Below are 27001 nucleotides of genomic sequence, written 5' to 3'. Positions count from 1 at the left end.
GTGGCACTGGACAAGTATGATTCAGAGGAGGTGGTAAAGAAAAAGCAGAACCAGGACAAGCTCCTCACAGACCTCACTGAAGTAGAGCTAGGAGAGATCTCCCAGGCCCATGGTAGGCTTTCTGTGGCTCAGGATTTACAGAAGGAACTAGACTGTTTCTGAGGAAAGTCCTGGAGGTTGGAAACAGCAGATAATTCTTGCCACAATGTTCAAGTAAGTTCTACAATTTACCTGCCCTGCTTTGGCTATATATCTGTCTGTGTATTGGTGTACTTGTTTGTGCAAAGATGTGGAGGCCAGAGGTAGTACTGGCTGTCCTCATCAGTCACCCTTTATTTTTAGATAAGATCTCTCACAAAATCCGGGCCCTCCAATTCAGCCAGAGTAGCTGGCCAGCAAGCCCCAGGAACACTTCTGCCACTCTCTCCCCAAGGCGGGACTGCTGTGCCCTGCCATTGTCCTACTGCTTCAACCATTTAGGAACCTAACGGGTCCTCGTACTCCACTGGCTGAACCTCTCAAGTCCCACGATTTACCTTTTAAATCAGGGAACTACACTGGCGGCATCAGTGCATGCCTTCAATCCCAGCACTGGGTAGGTAGAGGCAGAAAGATCTAAGTGTGAGGCCTAGCCTGGTCTATAAAAGGAGTTCCAGACACCCAGAGCTACACAGAAACCTTATCTTGAAAATAAAAAATAAATAGAAAGGAAAAAAAGAGAGAAAGTAGTAAGGAATGTACTATCTAACACACCGTAAGCACTAACAACATAAGCTCTCACTCTAGCATCCCAATTCATGGCTTAGAAGGCAGAAGAGGTTGGAGGTGCTGCCCGGCCCAGATGAAGTACCAAATTGTCAAGCTGTGCTTCTGTCTTCATGCCACCAAGGCACGGTATTGTCGGGCATGACAAAATAGGCCTGCCCTGGTTGCCCACCATAGCACCCACCTTCCTCATCACTAGTGTTATGGCCTCTATCCAGAGCATTAGGTCTCAATTACAAGCACAGCAAGTCTCGTGAGGAGCTCCCCTTCACCCAACCAGACAGAGCATTTGGGGACATTTATCACACATTTTGGCCACAGGAGAAATGCTAAGTGTAAGGTGCCAGGCAGCTCCTGGCCATGAGCCATGGAGCTCTTGTGCCTGGCACTGCTGAGGGATTTTAAGTTTCAGAACATCACCGGAGCAGCTGAAGAAAAGGCATTTCTGATAAAGTGATGCTCTGTCCCTAACATGGACATCTGGCATCTCCCAAGGTGTGCCTGCCTCTCAATTCTTAGGCTAGTGCAGCCAAAGGGCATGTAGGATGGCGGCCAAGACACAAGGCCGCAAACTAAGCCCTTCTCGGTGGTTTCTGAATGGTCCTAACTCCAAGACACTGGCAGATTGAAGTCTAGATTAGGTGAAAGATCTGGCACCCGAGATTTAATGGAGTACAGCATTCTGGCATCTTTCCTTATCCATGTCACCTTCAACCACAAGAACTGGAGCCCTGTCAAAAGCACCAGGAACGTGCTGCTGAGCTTGTGTGCTATAATAGAACCACCTCAAATAAAAGGCTTCAACAGCGCTTTGTGATGCTACGTCGTTTTGGTTCAAGGGAACACAGGAGTGACCATACCCTGAGGTCAAGAGGGGCTCAGATTCGAAAAAGAATGAGAGCAAGGGCTCAGCAGAACCTAAGCCAAGCCAATGGCAGATTCAGAAATGCCCTTTATGGTGAATCATGCATCAGGAAGGATGCAAAGGTAACTTTTGACAGGTGAGAGCATTTGGGACCAGGGAAGGAAAACATATACCATGGCAAACCACAGGACGAAGTAGGATGTGTACCTGCCTGATAACTAATTCTGAGTCTAGTGTGGCCAAAGGACAGGAGGCTGCAGCCTAAGTATTTCACTGTGGTTTCTGGGGGCGGAGCCATCGAGTACTTAGACTGGGCATGGGGAAGTATCAGATGGCTTGTGCTCGGTGAGGAACGGTGCTGTTCCTGGGCTGCAGCAACACCATCCAGAGGCTTTCAAGCGACATCCAGATGGCTCTGACAAAATACAGGAACCAAGTGCATGTGGTCAGGTTCCACACAGCCCTTAGACCTTGATGGTCATTTTAGACCTTTGATGGTGTAATGAAAGCTCACCTTAAGAACTGTGTAGCCCAGGCTAGCCTTAAATGCATGATCCTCCTGCATCAACCTCCTGAAGGGCAGGAAAGTTTCTTTAAAAATTCCCTAAACTTCCTGGCTAAATTATTAAGGATATCCCAAAAGTGAGGTAAGGTTTTTAAAAGACATAAAGGAGAGAGGGAAAACAAAACAATAAAAACACAACAAAACTCATTTTGCATTTGGCTCTTTTTATTAGAGAAATTGAGAAGACAGCAAGTAGGGAAATCCCCATAATGAATGTAACCATCACACAGATGCCTTTCTGGAACCCCAACATTCTATGATCCCCAAAAGTGTGCTTTGTGATTTCAGCAACTTATAAAGGGGAGAGAAGAAATACTGAAAAAGGCCACTATTTAATGATGAAGGAGTGAAGGGGGAATGAAACATGTGCGCAGAGCGAGCGAGCCTCAGACTGCTGAGAATAAGGCATTCAGGTGCCAACCTGGCGAGTTCCCGGAGGCACCACAAGGTCAAGTGCACATGGAGGCTGTTGGTAGTGAGCTGCGCAGACACACAGGGGCACACACATGCCCACACACACATACCCAGAAGAGAAGTTATTGGACTACACACTGGTGGTGGTGATTCTGTTCCCTAAGAGTTTGTGCTATGTTGAACCAGAGTCTCCCTGCTTTGGGAAGAGGAATGACTAGACCCAAAGACTTCTACTTCTTTGGGTGTCATGAGGAAGCATCTCAGACTCATGTCCCAAAGTGTATGACCAGAGAGTAAGTCTGGCTTCTGATATGTGCTGTTACTACCACAAACCTAGGTGAGCTTCCTTCCAGATGGACATTGTCTTGTCAAATTGTTTCTTGAGGAATTAACACTGTTCTTAGTTCTGTCTGGCACAATGCTGTTCACCCAGAGCTCTCTGTTTGGTCTACCTCCGGCAGTGACCTTATCCACAACCAAAATATTCTGAAGCTCTTCCCAGGTTTTACATGGACTCCCTCCTGGATCCCCAGCTGCAGCTGGGTGAAGATCTGAAGGTAAAGGAAGGACAACAATGACCAAGAAAATACTACTGAATAAACATAACCTCCTCATCTTGCCAAGCAGCCCTTTCGAGATGCCTAAGGCCCCATGTTACACTGCAATACCCACCAACCCCAGGGAGTGGTACCTAGAGTCTAAGAGACTCAGGTGCTTGGTTTCTCACTTAGGAGCCAAGACCCTACTCCTTGCCACTCTCTAAAAGCCATAACAAGATGGCCCTAGGACAGAAAAATTATTTGTAATTTTTAGCAGCAATTCAAAATTGTGGGTTTAATTCAATCAGACTACCTGGCATACCACTTCCTTTTCAACTCTGTAGCACACTTCTTGCAAATGGCATCCAGTAAGCTAACAACTCCACAGTAGGTATTACTGACTTTCTTATTCAAGGGGAGAAGAATCTGTTCTGTCACCCCAAGCTTACCAAGACAGTGCACCAGAGAAAAACGCCTTCATTCCTAGTCCCAGAGGATGATTCTCCACACCTGCCTATATAACTTGAGGTGGGACCCATGCTTATCAGACTCTTACTAGTGGCTCCATGCCAGGAGCTATGATGCCAAGATGGGGGAGTGGGGCAGTTTTGTATTTCCAGAAGGAAGGAGAACTGTTAGGGCAGTGATTCTCAATAGATCAAAGTTTGCAGAATGGCTCAGGGCTTCACAGAGAAGGTCTGGAAAATGGCCATACCTCTATTCAGTTAAGAACTACCACCTGGTTAGACGAGGCACCAGGAAGAAGCAAACAAGCCCTATGCTGATGCTGCCAGGTCCTCCTCCCCTTCATCAACTCTTTAGTACATCTAAGGTAGAACTAGGTGGCTTCATCTTCAGAAGGGTCATTACTAGCCTACATAACAGTCTCTCAAATAACACTTTCTCTAGAGCCATTATGACAACCTATGCTGCTTTCACTGGGAAAGCACACACTACTTCCTTCCACATCCCTTTCCCCGGAATGCCCAAAGGCTCTCAGTCTTGAGAATGGCCAGAGAATTCCTGGGCTGGGGCTGGACACTGCCCCAGCAGGGGCCAAGTGTTATCGGCCTAGGGAAGGCACCTTGGTGCACCGAGACATCATGCATTCTGGGGCTACCACTCCATCCTCCTCCCTTCGCTTGTGCAAAATTCAAACAGTGTGTGGTACTTGCATGTTTCATTCTTTTAAAAAAAGGCTCCCTCCCTCCCTGCCCCTATGTCTTAAATGTTTATATAAATTCTTATTTAAACAGTAAATTAGAAATCTTATTTACATTAATTTCTTTGTTCTCCCAAAGGAGTGCCTAAAACCACACTCCCACCCCTTTATTGGATATAAATGTTCACCTAAATTGGTTTTGATTATTGTTTTAAGGAGCTCCAGTGGCACAATCAGTTGGCGCATGGTACTCATACGTATTACTGCTTTAAGGAGCAAGAAAGGGAGAAGAAAGAACCACCAACTAAACTCTTTTCCCATCTTCTACAAATAAATATGATCACGTCAAAAGCCAGTCTGTCAGGCAAGGGTCTTGCAAAGTTGCTCTTAATCGGTAGATTCCCAAAAGGAAGCCAGGGGATGAGCCATTTCTCCTTTTCTCCAAATTGATGCATTCCATCCTTTGAGGTATGATTTATTTTTGTTTTTCTCTTCTTAGTCTTGTACCCCATGGAGCCCTTGGGCCAACACAAGGCCCGTGAGGCTGTCCAAGTTTCGGGGCTTCTCTGGCACTGGCACCGACAGCCAGTAAGAGGCCTGCGGAAGCTGCAGGCCTGGCTCAGGGTCAAAATCCCTGGTTCCTGGAGAGTATCACAGTGCATCCTCTTCAGAGCAGCCCCCACCAATCATGAAACGAAATTCCTGCAGATTTGAGACTCCGTGGAAGTGAACAAAGGCACCAGCAACCACAAAGATGTGGAAGAGCTGATGAGAGTGAAACTGGAGAAAGAAAAGAAAGCCATTGTTACTAAGCCTGCTAACAGGTTCCTAGGAAGGCACTCAGCTTCCCAGCTTGCAGACAGTGGGAATGCATGCAATACAATCCAAATTCAAGGTGGATACAAGAATACCCATTGGGGACCTGAGTTCTCCTGAGTCAGAAGCTAGCTCTCCCAAGAGAAATGCAGGGACTGCCACTAATATAGAGAACTGGGGTGGGTGGGTGCGTGCATGTGTGCGTGCGTGTGGTCCACAGACCACGCAGTTAGGAAACCAAATTCCCAAGGATTTCTTGACAACCAGGAGCAGGATATGGCTTACAGATGGACATAAGAAATGACAACATTCTCTCCTGGTCTCAAAAAGGCAGTGGTATTTATCAAAACACTGATTTTAGAAGTATATAACTAAGACAAAACCCAAAAGGTTAAATTAGCTAACCTGAAGCTCAAAAGACTGAGAAGCAGACCCCTGTAAGTGAGAGTTAAAAGCACTCCACTGCTGAAGACATCTCAGACCCCCTTTGGTTAGAAACATCCATCTCTACTAGTTCCTCATGTTCCTTCCTCCCTTTTCTTCCCTCATCTCTCATTGTTGGCCACAGTCTAGTAACCCTTCCCTCCGTTCTCCAACCAGACACACCACCATAGCAGGAAAAAGTCAACTCCTGAAAGACATCCTCTGACTCCTACACGGGCACCATGGCATGCCCTTTCTAACATACACCAAATACAAATTAATAACTCAACACCCCCCCCCCCATTTTGTCACTGTTGTGTATTTGAAGCCCAGCTGTCCTGGAACTCACTATGTAGACCAGGCTGGCCTCAAATTCAGGAATTTGCCTGCCTCTGCTTCCCAAGTGCTGGAGTCAAGGGTGTGCTGCATATGCAGCACTCAATAGCATGTCAGTAAAACTTTTGATTACATCACTCCCAGAATGCTAATGGCCCACAAATAGCAACATATATACCTTATCACTGTTGACCACTTACCCAGATGTCACATTTGCCAGGAAAGAAGCGCTCAGGGATACGGGCCGCGTAGAGGGCAGCTCCTGTGATGTAGAGGCTAGCCATGAGCATTAGCCAGCCTATCTGCCCTATGGTGGCAGCCTTCAGGAACCCTTCTGAGATGACATAATGCAAGGTAGGGATAATTCCACTCAGGCCTAAACCCACGAACACGCCTAAGTCATCAAAGAGCAGAAGAAAAAGAGAATACACAAGAAAAGTAAGAAATAAGTCAGTGTTATGACATAGTTCTCTCTACTTCAATCAACTTTCAATATCAAAGTAAGGTCATTCTTGTTTTATAGGAAAGTCCTTCGAACACTGAGACACCATTCATCACATAAGACATAGCTATGTTCTACTTACAAACACAAGAAGCCTCCCGGTAAGCCAGGCTGTGTTAAACAGAGGGAGGTTTAAAAACAGAATCAAAAACCCAAACATACTGCCAAGAGCTTTAGAAAAGAAAAGGCATGGGGACTTGTTTAAACTTCTTTAATTCCACCTTTTTACAGGCAGAACACAACAGGCTATCATTTGGTAAGCTTTCCTCACGGACTCTAGGACTCCAGAATTGCCAGTTAGTTGATAGCATGCCATAATATATATGTGTGAATGCATTTGGACTCACACTAAGAAAACTCGTGCACCTAAATGAGAGGAAGAGATGGCTCACTAACTATATCAAAGCGGGGACCAAGTAAACTCATAAACACTATTCCACCTCTTCTGTCCTCCAAAGCACTGCCACACTGTTCTTTTCCACTGCACATGAGCAAAGGCTGATAGTGCTTTTCACTGTCAAGTCAAAGGCTCAGGATTCAACCTTCTAGTGTTTATAAATAGTAGAATGCTGAGCTCCTCTCAGCAAAGATGTTCTTAGCTCATGTAATCAAATAGGGTTAGCACCACTGACCTAGTGAAGAATTGCTAAGCCGGTGTTGGCTATTGCTTATTTGCTCCTGTGGAATGTCACTAATGTGAGGTCAATTCTGTTTCTAGCATTCTAAGTGCACGTAGATGAATAAGGACTTGAACTTTATAACAAGAAGAAATGGGTGCTGTAATACCACTTGGGAGGCACTGGGTGTTATTTTAGAGACAGAAAGCAGAGGACACTTCGGTCACAGAGGTCATAAAAGATTTTGTCAGAATCACTCAGCAAAGGCTACTGCTTTCAAAATTAAAGGCAGTGTTTTTCAAATTTCTGGTTCTGCAAATGCCACAATTGAACAAAAAGATTGCCAATGTCACAGGGCACTCAGTGGGCACTACCTAAATATCAATAGCATAATCAGCATGAACTCAGGCCTTACTTATCAAAGCAACTTAAATTAAAAAATAAAATATTAAATATAACACAAGAAAAATCAGTCACAAAGCTCCAAAAATACAGAAGTCATTATATTGTGGTATTTCCTCAAAGAAACAACACTGCCCAAAATATGGGTGTGCGTACCCATCTTATCGCTGCCCTTCAACCTTGAGCTTCCTCATAACTGACTACCAGGTTAGAAACCTACAAGTAGGACAGTTACTGTATCTCTGCTCTGAGTCTAAGGGTGCGCCTTAGATGACCAGTGATAACTGCACTCACCTGCTCTGACCCCCCGATACTGAGGGGTGGCAAACATGTCCCACTGAGAGACGATAATGGCTGCAATGCCCAGCACACAGATGACAATCAGGTAGATGAAGCAAGGTTGTGGGTTACAGTAGAAAGAATAATAAAGCCAAGGAACAAAACTTCCCATGATCAGTAGAGCAATACCAGAGTAATCCAATCTAGGATTAAAATTCAAAAGAACTCCGTTTAATGCTAAAAATTATCATCCATTCTAGGCTCCAATTAATCCCCCATGACTTATGACATCAGCAACAACTAAGAAACAAACGGGGCTGGTTGGCATCATTTAAAGGAACATTCGTGTGTGGTGGCGTCAAGAGTCCTGCCAGCTCTGCTGGAGGTTGTTCCTGCCCTACCGCCCCTAAAGCACGGCTGATAGCGAGGACGCCATGGATACTTACTTAGAGAAGAGTCGGGACACCCCTTCTGAGTGGCAGTACACCGTGTGGAAGAGCCATGAAAAGGAAAGGCAGAGAATGGCTCCCAAGAAGAACAACCCAAAGACCACTTTCTCTTGCAGAGGGGCCACAAAAGATATATTTGGACGAAACATATAAAAGATCCCCAGGCACAGGAAGAATACACAACCTAGGAAAAGAATGTAAGAAGTGGATCAAATGCTCTTTGACAGGATCGTGTTGTACACCGTGTTTTCACGGTTTCCCAGTAGCAAGAATACTAGAACTATAAATTCAGTGAGGAAAAAAAAATCAAAACAAAATGTTTACCCAAAATTTCAGTTTACTTCCAATGCTGCTGGTGCCATGCACATAATAACATCATAAGCTAGAGCACAAAGAATATAATAACTAGCTGAGGATGTAGTGAGTGTTTCCCAGCGTGCACAAAGCCCTGGGGTCCATCCTTAGCACCATATAAACTAGGTATGGTGATACACACCCTGATCCCAGCACTTGGGAGGAAGCAGGAGAATTACAAATTCAAGGCCATCCTCACTAAACAGAGGAATCTGAGGAAACCTGGGATATATAAGAAAATTCCAAGAAAGAAAAAGAAAAAAAAAGGAGGTAGAAGAGGAAGATAATTTCTCATTCATCTAAGGACCACAATCCAAAAAGTGCCAGAGAGGACAATTACCTTTTAGACTTAAGCCTGAACTATTACTTATGCAGTTTTGATATGTACACTTATAGGTGTTTTCAAAGTTCCATTTTACATTTGTTTATAGATGTTAAAGAATCCTTTGCTGTTTCTCTGGTCCTCACTAGCTGACCTACTACACCAGTGTCAGAAATTCCATACCTAACCGTGTGCTTTGTTTGCAAGGTCTCAGTACTATGTAGTCCTGGCTGGCCTGGAGTTCACACTGCATAAGCCAGGCTGGCCTCAAACCTAAAAGATCTGCCAGCCTCTGTCTCCCGAGTCCTGGGATTAAAGATGTGTGGCTACCACTATAGGTTCACACCAAGTTTTTCTTGTTTGGTTGCTTTTTGTGTTTGTGTGGTTTGTTTTTGTGCTACAGATTTAACTCAAGATCTCAAAATATGCTTGGCAAGCACCCACAACTGAGCAGCCCTCCTTCTTGCATTTTTTAAAAAAATTTCTCTATTGTTATGTGTATTGGTATTTTGCTCACATGTATGCATGCGCACCATGTTCACGCAGTGCCCAGAGATCAGAAAGGACACTGGATCTCCTTCTTGTGGTCAAACATGGTTTGTCAGCTGCCATCTGAGTGCTGGGAATCAAACTCTCTAAGAGAAGTAAGTGCTTTAAAAAAAAAGTGTGTGTGCCATTTTACCAGGCCAATTTTTATACTGTTTGAGTCTCTTTCACTAAATTGCCCAGACATACTCTAATGCAGGCCTTAAACGTATGATCCTCCTGCTTCAGCCTCCCTTATAATTGTGCCACTGGGCCTGTCTTATACTCAGTTATTAAACTAGTCTCCACAGTAAGATACATGTTCTTAGTACTTAGCAAAGGGCTAAAGGAGGCCTAGACAGAAGCTGCTAAGTGATTCTGTTGTAACACTTTAATTCATTCTAATCAGGTAATTTAGATTATCTGACTCAGATGCTATTAACAAACTTGACTATTCTCTATTCTATTCTCACTACACTCGAAGGAACTTGAAGACATAGTAGAAACTAAACCTGGAGTAAAAAACCACAAATCAAGCCAGATGGTGATGGGGCACACCTTTAGTCCCAGCATTTGGGAGGCAAAGTCAAGTGGATCTCAAGAGTTCAAGGTCAGCATGGTCTACACAGCAATGGCCAGGGTTACAGGTAACATACACAGAGAAATGTCTCAAAAATAAAACACACAAAAAAAGAAACTCAGGTCAAATGTAGGATAGCCAGAAACTAGTACATTCCCAAGTTTGTACAACCTTCAGGACTAACTGCAAACCATCTTCATTATGGCAAATGGAGTCCTGTACCCGCTGTCATCCGATGTCCTCTGCTCCCTCCAGCACTACAGACACTAACCTACTTTCTGTCCCTGTGAAGTTGCCTTTTCTGGATGTTTCATATACATGGAGCCATTCAATTTTACATCCTGTTGTGTCTCTCCATTTAATTAACTTAAAGACATAATCAACATGTAATAATAATGATCAGTGATTCACCCTTTTATAGACAATTTTTTTTCTGAAGGAATTTTAAAAAATCTTCATTTTTGGTAAGTGACAATACCTATATACATAAATATATACGAATATAAGCATGGTAGAATGCAGTTCAACCATACTTCTTTCAAACATATATAATTTAGATTTTAGTAACTTGATTTTTCCAACTAGACATTATTAAATTTTATTTTAAAATTAACTGTATTTCTCTAATCCTATGAATATAGATAATTAGTAATTTTGTGGTTATGTGGTATGCTCAGCATTAACATAGACAGCCCTAAAGTGACCCTTTTAGTTATTTAAGAACTGCATAGATTTTGTAATCAAGCTCATTAATCTGTGCTATAATTTACACACTTTCTAAAATCTTACTTTTACTTATTTTTGTGTATGTGTGCAAGCCAGAGAACAACTTGTAGGGGTAGATTCTCTCTTTCCACCATTGTAGGCCTAGGGATTTAACTCAAGACATAAAAATCTAGAGGCAACAGCCTTTACTTACTGGCCATCTCACTGACCCCCAAACCATGTGTGGTTTACCTATTCGGCAGCTGGTTGTCTCTATTAATAATGTTGCTAAAGCATCCATATAGAATTTTTGTCAAACATTCAACAGAAGTAAAACTGCCAGTGACTCTGTTAGCTTCCCGACAAACTTCCTACTGTTTTCCACGGGTGCTGACCCACTTTTCATTCCTCTTAGCAATATCTCTCCATATCCCTAATGGCCAAGACTTACTTTCCATTTTCTTAATCGTAGCAATCCTGGAGAGAGTGAAATGGTATCTCATTGTACGTCTCTCCGTATCTGTCTTGTCGTTCCCTAAATGACTGATAAAATACACCTTTTCCAAGTACATGTGTATAACCTATATGCCTTCTTCTCTATAAAAATGTCAACAAAGAGGCTTTACTGCCTGCCCACTGCCCCTCACAAAAGGATGAGCTGTTTATACTGTTGACTTCCTGTGGTAGACTAGATATAACATGATTTGCAAATATTCTCTCACTCTGAGGGTTATCCTTTTAACTTTCTTGACAATATCCTGTAACAAACATATTTTTTAAACTTTGACAAAATCCAGTTTCTTTCTTTGGCTATATGTACTTTAGGCATCAATTCTAAGAAATCTTTACCTAAGCTACGTCACCAGGACATACATCTGTGTTTTCCTTGAGGCTGAGACTGAACTTTATCTGTTCAAGACAGTCTCACTAGACACCACAGGCTGACCTGATACAATCCTGTCTGTCCTCCTGGTGTTGGGTTAGACATGTACAGCCACATGTCACCCTACTTCCTTCTTCTTTATAATGGCTACCTCAGCTGTACTGTTCCTCTTACTGAAAGATTATCCTTTGTCTCTACTGCATTCTTTATTTACTTTTACAAAAATCATAATGGAAAAATATCACTTTCATATTCTATTCATATCAAATGAAATTTAACTAGAAATAATCTGAGCAATAACTGAAAAATTTTGCTTAAACTTTCTAACACATTTTCTTCTCATTGCTTATTAAAATACTGTGTATTTTATACAGTAATTCTTGCCTTCCCTTTGAGGCCACTGTCTAAAGATATAGGGAGAACGCAGGCATGAGGTAAACATAGCTAACTGGACCCTATTAAGACCCTTTCTCGAACTTGAGAGATGGCACTGACTGCTCTTCCAGAGGTCCTTAGTTCAATTCCCAGCAACCACATGGTGGCTCTCAACCATCTGTAATAAGATCTGATGCCCTCTTCTGGTGTGTCTGAAGACAACTACAGTGTACTTATAAACAATAAATAAATAAATAAATCTTTTTTAAAAAGGAAAAGTAATTTTAAAAAAAAGAAAAAAGAAAAAGACCCTATCTCAAAACAAAACTCTAGAAAAGGATAAGTTGGTTGTAATAAAGTCACAGAACAAGTTAGGATTATCAAAGGGTAAACCAATGAGAAATTATCACTAAAAATCTGAGCAAGATAAATTCTATCATATTTTTCAAGTGCTATGCTTTCTCAAAATACATGAAAATCAGAGAAACTAAGTAAATCACTAATTTTATGACACCACTGACCACTGACATTACATACCTAGGAGATGTGTCCAAATGTTGCCCGTCTCTGTGTGTATTCTAAAAATGCTCTTAAAACAGGCTCGGAAAGAAGGCATAGGAGGCCGGTGTCCATGGAGAAGGAAATCATTGTCCTTAAGCCAATCTGGTAGCACATCATGAGGGATCACTCGCCAACGACCTTCCCATACCTAGTATTCATTGAAGAATGTTAGCATGTGTATTCGTGACTTTAGTTGTCATTTAGCAACACTGTTTCCAAACTATTTTTACCATAACACCTTATACTGTTAAAAATAAAACAGACTAACAAAAACGTATTTCTAAATGGTTAAGAACAGTAAAGCCTAAACAAACATACCAAGTTATGCCCTAAAAGACCTTTGCTTTAGTCAAGCTAAACGAACGAGGAATTCAAAGTCCCAACTACACAGATCTTCACCATGGACAACAGATGTTACCTCAAGAAAATTCAGTCCTTAAATATGACTATTTTATAGTTAATGTTATTGTTGCTACAAAAAAAAATTATAGAATCACAATTTTATGTCTTATCCTAAACCGTCTCCCACCTCTTCTTTCTGCTACAAGAAAACTGAAGTGTTAAATGGAAAAGGTACAAGTTAGGAAATCTGGGGTCTCTGTTATTGAATAGTATGAGTTTAATCAATCACAAAAATCTCCAAGGCTTAGTTTCCTTGCCTATAAAATAAGAATAGCAGCATTTACCTAATGAATCTTGAAGATCAAACAAATGTCATACAGACCTTGTGTGAGTTTACACTGATAGCATCCCCTAGGTTGATTCTCCCTGGGTTGGATGCACCTTCCTATTTTTAATCTCCTTGCAAAAGGATGGTGTCTGCACAATCAGAACTATATCCACCCCGGGGACCTCCTGGGAAGGGAAAGGACCTTTACACTGATAACCTCCTAACACACTGTACCTTATTTATTTTAACCCTAATGTCCCAGCACAAACCTCACACCATGATGATCAGCTTCACCCAGAATCCAGCAGCAAAGGAGAAGAGTTTCTACTACTGTGCCCCACAGTGCATCCACCTGATACAATATAAAGCTAAATCCAACTACAAATTATCAGGACTCAAGACCTCTCCCCACTGTGCCCTGGGGGTCTTGGAACAAAGCAAACAGTAAGCCTCATAAACTGGACCCTCCTCTCCACTATTCAGAAAGACCGTCACTTGCCCACTACTGTGCCCCTTCCACAACATGTTTCCTGTTCTCTGCCCTTTATTTCCTTACTGACAACTATAACGTTTTTCTTTATGTGAAATTTCTATTCTCCCAAGGCAAGTGCCAACTTGAGAGCAAATACAGCCTACCTTTTAAATCAGTCTCATGCCTTACCCCTTATCCCTCCTGTCACTCTCACCTTCCAGTTCAAAACTCAGGGCCTCTGCTCACTGAGCCTAACCTGGCTAATCCATTTATCTTCCCAAGTAAAGATGACTCTCCTCTTGAATGTTTCCTGCTACTACTTCAGTTGTCCTGGAGCTACAGAGGACTGCTTCCAAGACCTTCTATGGACAAAACACAAAACATTCTACTATGGCACAATGCAAATACACATACACACACACACACACATATGTATATATGAATGTACATATATTTGTGCATCCTATTTTTCTAAATATTTTCATTCTTTTAAATTTTTATTTTCTTCAGACAGGGTCTCACTATACTGCTTAAGATGGCTGTGAATTCATGGGCGAAAGTGATTGTCCTGTCTCAAGACTATCCAGAAGCTAAAAGGAGGCAATATACTAAGGGGAAAAGAGACCACAAAAGAACTTATACATGTATGTACACACACACACACACACACACACACACACACACACACGTGCACACACACAAGTGAACACAGGGGTGAGAGAAGGAGGAAAACTTACACTGATCTGAGATCATGCCTAGTTGTAAAGGTTAGTTTTGTGGCCTTGATATAATCTAGAATCACCAATAAGAGACTCTCATTGAGAGATTATCCAGATCAGCTTGACCTGTGGGCATGTCTGTGCAAGACTTTCTTGATTTCATTAACCAAGTTGATTTCATAACTTCATTATATTAACTGAGAAGGTCTGTTCATTGTGGGAGGCACCATTCCCTTGGTTTGGGTCCTGAACTTTATGTATAAGAGTAGAAAATGAAAGCTGAGCCCAGCATGCATGCATTCATTCTCTCTGTTCTTGACCATGGGTGTGACTGTTTCAAGTGCCTGATGCCATGGTTCCCCAATTAATGATGGATTCTAATCTGGAATTGTGAACTAAAGTAAACTCATTTCTCTCCTAAGTTGTTTTTGTCAGTGTATTTTATCACAGCAACAGAAATAGAAGAACAAAAATTGGTACCAGAAGTGGGATAATTGCTGTAATGAGCCTGACATGATTCTTAGTCCTTTTGAATTAGTTTTTGTAGATTACAGAAGCACTTAGAATCGCAAGCTAAAAAAGCCATCAAATACTGGGCACAAAACTTACTAAGTTGTCCTTCTGGGAACTTGATAAAATGCTAAGAGAAATACAAACAGTGGAAGCTTAGTTCATGAGCTCTCAGAGAATATCAAGAATTCTACTAAGAATTTACATAGGGGCCATTAATGGGATATTTGGCCAAGAATCTGGCTTCATTCTGCCCAGGTCCTGAGAATCTAAGTGAAGCTGGTGTCCCTGTGAATAATAAACTATAACTTAGAATTATGGGCTAAAATAAAATCTTTCTCTCTTAGGTTGCTTTTTATCAGGATATTTCATAACAGCAAAACAAAACTAACCAGGATACTACCCAGAGCACTTGCTTATCTAACTAAAACTCCTACCAGTTTTCCTTTTTATTCCCAAGTAACTTCAAGTCTACCTATCACTTAAAACAAAACCAAACAAAAACCTACAATGGGTCCTAAAGACTCAATGAATCACAGAACTAATTAAGAGATGAAAATATACTAACAGCACTGAAAATACTAAATGTACATGAAATTTTTGGAAGTTCTACCTCAGCAGCTGAATTATCTGTAGACTCTGTAGAAATAGCAACTACACTGTCCATCTTAAACAGCAGGACAGTTTTATTTGGGTATGGCCTTTTAATAACTCTAGCACAACCACTCCAAATTGTTCATTCTGTCTATCTACATTTACTCTTCTAACTTTTATCAGGAGAGATTTATATCCTAATGGGACGTTCAGGTTATGTAACAACTTTATCAATATATTTTACAAATGTGTCTTGTACAAAGTTAAAGTCAGGAGACGTCTTTGTCCTCATCTTGCCATGAATTTTCCCCTAAGCAAAATAATAAGCAAAGGACTGTCAACTTCTTTCAATGTCTGTTTGGGAAAGGCTAAATAGACAGCAAAAAATTCATAAGAAACCGTAATCTTACCTTACAAACAAACTCTTCCATTCGTTCCATAGCATGATGGGCTTGTAGGAGAGGGGACATGCCCATAAACCCTTCATCTTCCTGGGAATTGTCATCAGTACACTCGAGTTCCTCAGGGCTCTGTAAAGACATCAGAGCAACAGTCAAGGGCAGGACCCATCAATATGCTTTCCTCAAAAATGCAAAGGTTGTAAAGTCAAGCATCAACAATACTGTATGCAGTAAGTTCAATGTAAACCTATTAATGTAAAATGAAGCTGGCCATGATGGTGTACACCTTTAATCCCAGTGGAGACAGGTAGAGCTTCAGGCCAGTGAGTTTCAGGCCAGCCAGGGCTATATTGCAAAACCCTTTCTTGAAGAAACAAAACCAAAATAACAAAACAAATACAAGCAAGTTAAAAATCCATGTTTCTCAATTCTGACAGATAAACAACTGCCTACCATAACAGCTTCGCTATGTTCACTTCACAATCTGTTCCTCCAACAGTTTTATTAGTTTCCTTTTGGTTTTACTTCCCTGGGCCAGAGAGAGCTGAATGACCTGAATTTGATCCCTAGAACCACATAATGGTAAATGGAGAATCAAACTTCCACAAGGTTATCTGCTGACCTCCACAATGTGTTCCCTGGCACGTGTGCCCCACCCACTGCTATATCACAAACACAAATAATTTTAAATCACCTTTGACAAAATTTAACATCCTTTCATAATGGCCAAGAGGAAACTAGAAACGGAGGCAGACCAACTGGGCTATATAATTAGACCCTGACTTAAAAAAAGAAGAGAAAAAAAGAAGGAAGAAGAAAGGAAGAGAAGGAGGAAGAGGGAAAAGAAAATTTCTACTTCCAGACCTAAATTTAGGGTCAGGAGATAGCTTAGTCAACACCAATCTGGGCTGCATGAGTCCTGTCTCAAAACAATAGCAATAACTCCTTGGCACGAGTTATTTCATGTACAATATCCACCACTACCTACTGCAGCTCGTTCAACTTCCAAGATTCGAATTTACTGACGTTTGTAAGAAATGGAATACTTTCTAAAGTCCTTTCTCCTTCACACAAGGAACACAAGCTTAAATTCCCTGGGAACCACTTGGGTATGGGGTGATGTCACAGCCAGGAGCATGCTACCCTGCCAGCTCCTTGTGTTAGTGTCCTAACATAATCTTACAACAGAACACGCTCTAGCGTGCTGCCCTCTGGCTACTTTCCCACGACGATACATTCACTCAGTGTGAGCCAACACTGGGCAGAGATGGCTTTGATAATCTCAGGAAGCAAACACTAGAGGGAGAGGGCAGGAAGCAGCAGAGGAAGGGGCTAAGCAATGCCTCAGGATCCAGGTCAGAGGAATCTCAAGAAGGGCCATCCTCCTACCTGCCCACCAGACTAATACAAAGGAAAGGTAGGGATGAAATCTGTGTAAAGTATCTGAGAACAGTGGCCAAGCAGCATAACCTACGACTGATTACACTGGCATCCCAAACCACTGCCTCCTTTTATTAGGAAACAAGGTGCATGAAAGGCTCACTACTGATTCCAGAAGTGATTTAAACAACAGGGAGAACACATCTGCGTGATGCAGCACAGCACGTACAGGGTCCAACCACAGCACCATCAAACTAAACCAAACCAATCAAACAACACAGCTTAGGGCATTACATTACAAATGCCCAACTCCACATTGATTCTACTTCTTGAAGTATGAATTGTTTGCTATTACTGTTTGGTTTTGTTTAAAAAAGGAAAAATTTTTCCCCCATTTATCATCTATGTATGAATGCACATAGTACATGAGATCCATCCTCACAAACAAGTTTTAGCTCCCAAATAACTTAAACATAACCTATATATAATATATAAACCAATTTCATCAAATCAAAGGCAGGTTTTTTTGTCTTTCTGAGACAGTCTCACTATGCAGTCCTGGCTGGCCTGAAACTTGCTCTGTAGACCAGGCTGGCCTAGAACTCAAGAAAACTGCCAGCCTCTGGCTCCTGAGTGCTCCACCACACCATGGTTAACTATGGTTTTAATTTAGTTTAAATACATACTGCAATATACATAAACATCAATAATGGTTTTCTATGTTGCTGTTTAATAATTTTTGTCTTGTGATTTAGGTGAGGTCTCTATATAGTCCTGAATAGCATGGACCTCACTATGTAGATCAGACTGCAATATTTCATAATCGCAAGATTAAATCACTGCCCACTAAGGAGCACAAGCCTGCAGTCTAAGACAAAACCTACCAGTACCACAGCACTGGATGTGAAAAGTTCCACTGTGAACACCAATACACTTGTAACAATGACCTCTTCACACTTCTGCCATTGAGACACAGCTCCTAATCTGCTCTTCCCTCTTGAGAAATTAAATAAATCTACCTTCAGTCCTCAGAACTATACTGATCCCAAGATATACACTGAAGATAAACAATTTGAGAGGTTCTACATACAAACAGAATTTCTCCAAATTATCACTGACAATATTGTAACTAAAACAAGGCTGTTTAGAAAAACTATTAGATTAAAAAAAAAATTCTGAGGTTGGGGGAAATGCCCCAAAAGTTAAAATATTTGTTATTCAGTCCAGTTCCCAGTGTCCACACAGGAGTCTTACGATAGTCTGATGGCTCCAGTGCCGGGGGTCCTCCACCCTTTTCCAGCCTCCAGAGCTTCCAGGCAGTTACATACATGCAGGTAAAACACTCATAAGCACAAAAATAAATAACATTTAAAAACATTTCTCTTTTAAGATAAAACAGCAGAAAGGTGCAACTATGAAATTAAATTATATCTAAACTTAATAAGAAACCAAGTTTTGACAGGCGTGGCACATGCCTCTAATCTCAGCACTGGAAAGCAGAGGCAGGCGGATCTCTGAGTTTGAGACCAGCATGGTCTACAGCAGGGTAGTCAGGGCTACACAGAGAAACACTATTTCAAGGGAAAAAATATAAAAAAGCAAAAAAGCAACCAAGTTTTTAGACTAGAGAAATGACTCGATGTTTACAAGAACTTGCTGCACAATCATGAGGACCAAAGTCCTCACCTTACACACAAATCATTTTTAAAAAGAACCCTCATGTTTTCCTGGTGAGTACAGCACCTACTTAGCACACATGAGGTCCTGGGTCTGATATTAAATAAATAAATAAATAAATAAATAAATAAATAAATAAATAAATAAATAAATAAAAAGATCTAAGTCAGGGCTGACACAGTGGGTAAAGCTGATGCTGTCACGCCTGGAGACCTAAGCGTGATCCCTGAGATCCATGAGAAATGAGAGAATCATCTCCCAAAAGCTGACCTCTGACTTCTACATATGTACCATGGTATATGTATATGCATGTGTGCGCGCGCGCACACACACACACACACACACACACACACACCCCAAATGTAGCTTAAAAAAATAAAAAATAATACAAAATGGCTCAGTAGTTAAGAACACTTGCTGTTCTTACATAAAACCTAGGTTCGAGTCATAGCACCTACACAACTGATTCACAATTGTATGTAACTACACTACTAGGAATCTGGCATCCTCTTCAAGCCTCTGAAAGCATAAGACACACACATGGTACACACACATGCAGACAAAACACTCATATGTAAAATTAAAAAAATTTTTTTTACTAAGTCAACATGTCTCTTTCCTCTGGAAAAAGCACACATTATATATCACATATATGTATTCCTTTAGAACTCACTTATCTCCATAAATGTTTGCTTTACTCGTGCCCTCCAAACTTTAACTTACGTTTTCATAATTGGAAGGACAAGCAGGTGTCTCTAAATTGGGCTCCCAATGTCCTCGGTGGCTGTCATCATTACCTTCCCTTGTATCATCAAGTTGGTGCCCTTTTCTGAGCCTTATATCTGGCTCTGGAGTCCTGGTGCACCCCAATCGGTGTTCGGCTGGCTCGTTCATGGGATACCGAAGCCTTTCTTACAAAGTGGTCTTTCTTTCTGTACCTTCTTCTTAGGAGAATGGATTTTTAAAGGATGGTGAGTTGACCCTATGGAGAGAAAAGTTATTCACATGAGTGCTGGAAAGACACATGAGCTACATTAGCATACACAAAAGCAACAGTAATTCAATCACTAAAAAGAGCAGTATTCTTAAAAACTTATACCCAGCTGCTAATAAAAATTGCCAAAATCTATCAATGAAAAAAGACAACGTGTAATATTTCCATTTATATTAATTAGAAAATGTGGTTTATGAATTTATGCAAATAAAATAATTACTAAAAAGTATTCAAAACCATGCTCCCAGCATAGAAGCATACATAAAGAAAAACCCAGGAATTAACTACTTATATTCCACTACAGTCTGTGTCTTTCTTTAACCCTATCATTTTCAGTTAAAAGCATACCTAACTGAAGCCAGGCATGGCAGTGCACACCTATAATCACAACACTCAGAAACAGAGGCAGGAGGAGCTCTGTGAGTTTGAGGTCAAGTCTATCTAGCAAGGTTCAGGCCAGCCAGGAAAAGACTGTCTCAAAAACAAACACAAGCAAACAAAACCCTAAATGTAAAAACAGTACATTAAGTTTACATATTATGCTCTATTTTACACAACTAATTTCATCTAAACGATACAATGACAGGGCAGCAACATTTTACACTCAACATGCTTAATATCTGACATTTTTTAGTTGCTCTGGTCTCTGACTAGACTATCATGGAAAATAAGAAATTTGGGACCAGAGCATAGCCTTTTATACCTGCAATCGCAGAAGATGGTGTGCATATAAATATCTAATAAATGACAAATATTTTTTAGTGGTTTTAAATGGTAAAAACTTTCTAATATCATCTTTCTCCTAACTAATCTGTGATAATTTTATCCCCTAGAAGTTCTAGCCTTCCAAGCCCTTCTCACAAACCTCTTAATTCATAGCATACAAATGTACGTTAGACAACCAGCTGAATAAAATGGTTTACCATAGTTAATCTTCCTAGAAGGAAAGATTTAGGAACATACCGTGCACTAAAATGCTGAGACACGTTCTCACAGGGGTAAAGGAAGAGAAGAACAAAGTGAAAAGGCCTAGACCCCATGAAAAAAGCAAGACTGTTTTGTATATGTGTACTCTGTACATAAGTTATACCTGTATAAAAATAAGTTATACCAATGTAGACACACCAACTAAGAACTAGCCAAAGAATCTCTGACTTGCATTTACTACTGCAGGATTTCTCTAGTCACTTTCAAAGTTCATGAAGCAAGAACCACAAGGAAACAGAAAAATGGCTCAGCAATTAAGATCTCTTATTTTTCTTAGGGGAACTAGATCCAGTTCCCAAAACCCACATGTTGGCTCACAGCAATCCGTAATGCCAGTTCCAGGGGATCCAATGCCTTCTTCTAGCTTCAAAAATACCACACATGAACACAGTGCACACTTGCAATCAAAATACCCATACACAAATTGTTAAAAAAAAAAAAAAAAAGACTACATATACAACTCAGTGATAAACCACTTGCCTAGCTTGCCCACATCCTGAATGTAAATTGCCCAACACACACACACACACACACACACACACACACAACACACATACACTTTAAGCTATCACTAAACCTGAAACTCTATCAATCATATAAAGACAACAGCAAGCTAATCATAAATGACTTTTTAAAGAGAAACTATGCTAATAGTTTATATTTATAGTTAAGCTATAACTCCAGCTACTAGGAAGATGGTGAAACAAAGAAGATAAAAAGCTGGAGGTCTATTGAACAACTGGGCAAGACTGCATCAAAATTAAAAGTAAAAAGAAAGAAAACATGTAGCTTAGTGGTAGACTTTGGCTATCATTAGCAAGGCTCTAAATTAAATTCCAGTATCAAAACAGAGAGAAGTTTACAGTTTACAAAACTGTCTCATACCAACCATCTTCATTTTAATTAAGGCAAGAGGCAGCTAACATTTACTGAGAACAAACACTTAAATTCTCCACAGAAGAACTTTTATATAGTTGCCTCTCACAACTCTAGTTTATCAGCCCCTGTTTAAGAGATGTGGAAACTAAGATCAGGGACAACTTATTAAGGTCACTGGGTACAATGAAGAACAAAAAAGGTGGCTTTATACCCAGCTATCTCTCAGACTTCATGGACACCTGCTTTCCAATCCCCAGGGAAATAAAGATGGAGGTGCACTTAGAAAACAACTTGAACCCTAAAGCCAGATGGTTTGTATCACAAATAACATACATAATCAAGATCTTTGTTCTCACCCATCTGACACTGACTTATTCCTGTAATCCCAGCATGTGGAAGGCTGACGAAGAAGGATCACAAATTAAGAGGATGGCTTAGCTGTATAGTACGTTCCACGCCAGCCTGTGCTACAAATCTTCAACTTCAAACTAAACCAAGAAGAATAAAGAGTCTTTAAAGTATCCCTGAATGGGGGTATAGTGGTTCATACTCCAGTACTCAGGAGGCTGAGGCAAAAGAGAGAGAAAGAGAGCTCTCTAGCTGGGCATGGTGGCAAATGCCTTTAATCCCACCATTTAGGAAGCAGAGGCAGGAGAATCGCTAAATATGAGGCCAACATGGGCTACAAAAGAGTTCTAGGTCATCCAGGACTACAACCCTATTGAGGGGGGTAAGGGAGAATGCCAGCTTTCTGTAGGTAGTAAGGGGAAATGGCCATGTTGAAAAGTGCAAGCTGTTTACATATGCTGTGTTGGAGGCTGGAGGACTTGTGGGTGGGTCTGAGATAACCAAGCCAGACAAGAAGAGGAACAGGGCTCTGAGCCAGTGACCACAATCTGGGTGACCTGTGCAAAGCCTTTGAGAATCTTATCTAAGGCTCTACTATCCTTTCATACATTTTTTTTTCCTTCTAATACAGCTAACTGGAACAAACTTGATTGTAACGATGGCTAGCTTCCACCTAGGATATAACCCTAGCCCACCCTATAGGCAAGAAGCTTGAGGTAGCCAAGAAAGACTAGAGCTACATCTTGGTGACTAGGATACAGTTAACTCTCTGCCATGGCACAGCTACAAACTGACTGTGTGAATGTGAGAACACAGAGCGAGAGGTGCAGAGATAAGGGAAGTAACACTGGTCAAGTGACTAACAGTCAAGGTTAAGCTGGAGTGAGCAAAAGATAGACAGAGGGTACAACTGTCTCTAATTGGATGGGACGTACATGAACAACAGCATAGTTATTTCCTTGGTTGAACCAGGGAGGACAAATATAGTGTATGTGGGCCCTCCACTGGCTCAGCCCAAGATAGCTTAGAGAATTCACCAACTTCAACAGAGATTATCTCAACCTCTGCCCAGTTTCTCTATAAAATGAAAGGTTTACCCCATTTCTTAAAAAATCCTCCCACTCTCAAAGTTTCATTTTTCTGCAATAATTTTTAATTAAACTTGAATTCTCATTTGAATACTCTCAGGACAGCCAGGGGTACACAGAATACAAGAAATACTTTTGTTCCCTAGCTACCTGTTGCAGTTGTCAAGTATACTTCAGAATCAAACGCTTCTATCAGCTCTACTCCTACTTGCCGGAAGCCCTCTCTCCCCATCTCAGGCATGAAATATTTTTTTTAAAAAGCAGTCCTAAGAATCCTTGAGACAGCTAAGGAGGCAATGGTTCTGCACCAGAAGTGAGTGACTCGGAAAACATACCATCCCATTGAGCATGGAGAGGTTGATGTATTTGTCTGTTTGTTTGTTTTATCTTATTTTAATGTTGTCTAGATGGGGTTTCTCTGTGTAGCCCTGACTGCCTTAGAACTCACTCTGTATACCAGGGTGGCACTAAACACAGAAACCCACCTGCCCCTGCCTCCGCTGTTACTGAATTAAAGGTGTGCACCAGCATGCTTGACTGGGAAGATTTTGTCCAGGGTGAAAAACAGAAGAAACACTTTCAAAAAAGGAGAAGATGCTCAAGCCTTAAAAGAACATTGAGTACCAGGAATATTTCTCAGTGGTAGAATACTCACCTAAGCATGAGTGAGTCTCCAGTTCAACCTCCAACACCCTACCCCCAACAAAAAAGAACCACCTCTGGGAGTAGAATCAAAATACTAGGTAACTTGACTTAAGTTTGCAGAATATAATCAGGAAGATAGTAGCATCAAAACAAAAACTAAACACTGAACTCAAAAATGATTCCATCAAAGAAAACAGCATTTGGACTATTCTGCATAACAAACTACAAATTAAAGGAGGGTATTAGTAGAAACCAACAGTGCAATTGCACAACAATTAGGAAATGAGCAGCATAGTATGATCCAGGAAAAAAAAGCCCCACAAAAGCAAGTTCCCAGGGTAACTGAAGGCACATCCCAAACTATGGCTCCCTAAAGGAATACTATGAGAGGCTTGTGGGAAGCAGGGTATGCTCTGAGTGGATGTGTATTTAGAAGAATCCCCAAAGCCTTAGACCTGTAGGAACTGGCAAAGCTCCCCCCATCCCCAGCTCCCAGTCTCCCCCACCCCTTCCCCAGTCAGGCTCAGAGAACTGGCAACGCCTTCTTCTGATCTAGCAACACCAGCATCTGGCAGCTTCTTCCTCCCAACTGGCAGCAGCCTAAGACTACCCACTACAAAGACCTCCCACAGAGACAGCTAACCACTTTCTTATACTGTGAATAAAGGAATGTATTGTTGCATCAAAACAAGCTCAGCCCTCGAAATCCCAGCTTTTCTGTACACATCTGTGTGTCTGGCCTTGCTTCATTCCCTAGCTGTCCCAATCGGGTTTCCAGGACCAAGTAGCACATGACAAGCAAAGATAAAGAGACTTCACTAAACAAGCCTGGCTATCACTAAGCAAATAAACAACTACAGAAGAACCCTAGACGGAAAGTGTAACAAGTAATCAAACCAGCCACAATATATTACCTAATGTTCTAGTTGCAAAACAAAAAACCTCCCCTCCCAAAGGAATACTGTGGTAATTTGAATAAAAACGAGCCCTTTAGGCCCACAAGGAGTAGTACTATTAGGATATATGACCTTGTTAGAGGAAGTGTCACTGGCACTGGGCACTGAGGTTTCAGAAGTTCAAGCCAGGCCTGGTGGCTCACTGTTTCTTCCTGCTGCCTGCTGATCCAGATCTAGAACTCTCAGCTATCTCTCAAGCACCATGTCTACCTACGTGCCACCAAGCTGACAATGAACTAAGCCTCTGAACTGTAAGCCAGCCCCAATGAAATGTTTTGAGAGTTGCCATGGTCATGGTGTCTCCTCACAGCAATAGAAACTCTAAGACAAATACACAACATTAATAAAGTTTAGCCCACATCAGGTGTAAGAACATATCTCTCCAGAAACACCAAAAACAAAACAAAACAAGAACCAAAAAAACCCTCTTGGAACCAGAAGCAGCCCTCACCACAAACCAAAGCTGCCAGTACCTTAATCTTGGACTTCTTTGCTATGAGAACTATGAGAAAATAAAATTCTATTCTTTACCCAATCTAAAGTACTTTGTCATAGCAACACAAAACCAATTAAAACATAAACTTAACCTCAACTGCATTATAAACACTCTGTTACAAAGCTCCCCACCTCATTCACTACTTTAGAACTCTGAAGTCAAACTCTATCTTTGAGGACAGGAACGTAACTAGAAACATAACTCAGTTGGAAGAGCACTTGCCTAACATATACTAAGTCCTAGGCTCTATCTCTCATCACCACATAAACTGGGTGCAGTGACACATGCCTATAGGCCTAGCACTTGGAAGGCAGAAGGATCAGAAATTCAGATACATCTCAGCTACACAGCTTGGGCTACAAAACTTGTCTAAATAAAAAAACAAATAGCTGGATAAATAGATGTAAATGTATGCTAGGACATCGTGTAGCATTAATTTGACTCCTTCACTTTGTACTCCTATAAAGCAGATGAAATATAGAAAGCAACTGCTACATGCTGCTAAACTCCAGTGATTTCTACAATTTTGTTGCATTATTCAAACTTTCTTTAGTTCCTTATTACAAAGTTATTTCTTTGTTAAAACACACATGGTGTTAACATAATGCTCTTGCATTTAACACACCATTTTCTTTATTTGGCTCCGAGTACCAGTCAGGAGCTCACTTCCACATGAAGGACACTCCTTTGGCATTTTTGGTTGGTTAGTTGGCTGGTTTGGTTTTGGTTGTGGGAAAACTCTGCAAATTATGGTTGAAGTCCATCCACCTAGCCTCTGGACTAGGGGCAATATGAAAGATTTTCTTCATTAGTGGAGCTTCTCCTTCTCTGACCTTAACCTTGGGGAATTCTAAGGCCCCACTTACACCTCTACCTATAGAATGTCACAATTAGATTACAGGATCAATTTCCTTTCTCCTGATTAGAACCTGTTCAGCCAGCAACTGAGATTCCCTGAAATGCTTGCCCATGCTAATGAGGCCTTCCAGTGCCCTAAGCCCTCAACCTTTGCCCATCATGGATGTTCTTATCCTCAGTCCCCCAACTTTATAAGCCTTAAATCATCCTAAGTAAAGTTGATCTGTCTCCTGACAGCTGATCCCAGTATGGTTATTCACCCTACTTGTCACCCCAGATCTTTGTCTCTGCTCCCAATGCCCTTGTAGACAATCCACACTGGTGTGGGCAGGGAGACCCACATTTGGTTTTTTCAAGCCAGGGTTTCTCTGTGTAGCCCTGGCCATAGTGAACTCTGGACAGAGGTTGCCCTTAGAGATCCACCTGCCTCTGCCTCCCAAGTGCAGATTAAAGAGATTAAAGGTGTGTGCCACCACAGCCTAGCCCCTTTGCCATTTCTTATAGGGCAGATCTCATGCTAATGAACTTTCTCAGCTTTTGTTTCTCCAAAAATGCCTTTATTTCTTTTTTTACTTTGTTTCGATGGATACAGTGGACACAGATTCAATTCCTAGAACCCACGTGGCAGCTCACAACTGTCTGTTGACTCCAGTTCCAGTGGATCCAACACCCTCACAACACAGATGAAACACCAACGCACAAAAATAAAATAAAGCTCCCTTAACAGAATCCTTGCCAGACATTCTTCTCTTGCTACTTCTAAGCTGTCCTTCTGGTTTCCAAGGGTTTGGGTAAGTGTCTCAGGGTGCATCTTCTTGAGTTTATGTTATTTCCAAATAATTAAACTTGGTAATTTTACAGACTCAGCTCAGAGGTCAAATTGAAAAA

The 27001-nt window shown here is 41.2% G+C and overlaps 1 protein-coding gene across 3 annotated transcripts in view; it reads right to left on the bottom strand.

Annotated features, from left to right (window-relative positions):
* Positions 1-2339: 2339 nt before the first annotated feature.
* Positions 2340-27001, bottom strand: part of ADIPOR2 (adiponectin receptor 2) — a 63697-nt gene continuing 39035 nt past the window's right edge. For all 3 annotated transcript variants that reach the window (XM_080914675.1, XM_080914674.1, XM_080914676.1), the window contains exons 2-8: positions 19586-19844; positions 15815-15934; positions 12416-12587; positions 8132-8318; positions 7701-7888; positions 6086-6279; positions 2340-5090 (exon numbers count right to left, since the gene is read on the bottom strand). In XM_080914675.1, the coding sequence (XP_080770801.1) occupies positions 4962-5090; positions 6086-6279; positions 7701-7888; positions 8132-8318; positions 12416-12587; positions 15815-15934; positions 19586-19756 (1161 nt within the window). In that variant the 5' untranslated portion in view covers positions 19757-19844 and the 3' untranslated portion in view covers positions 2340-4961. The remainder of the gene's footprint in view (positions 5091-6085; positions 6280-7700; positions 7889-8131; positions 8319-12415; positions 12588-15814; positions 15935-19585; positions 19845-27001) is intronic.

This window comes from Micromys minutus (genome assembly GCF_963924665.1).
Source record: "Micromys minutus genome assembly, chromosome: 3".
Classification (NCBI taxonomy): domain Eukaryota; kingdom Metazoa; phylum Chordata; class Mammalia; order Rodentia; family Muridae; genus Micromys; species Micromys minutus.
Note: the sequence above shows the minus strand (reverse complement) of the source record. Positions and strands in the feature narration are given on the sequence as shown.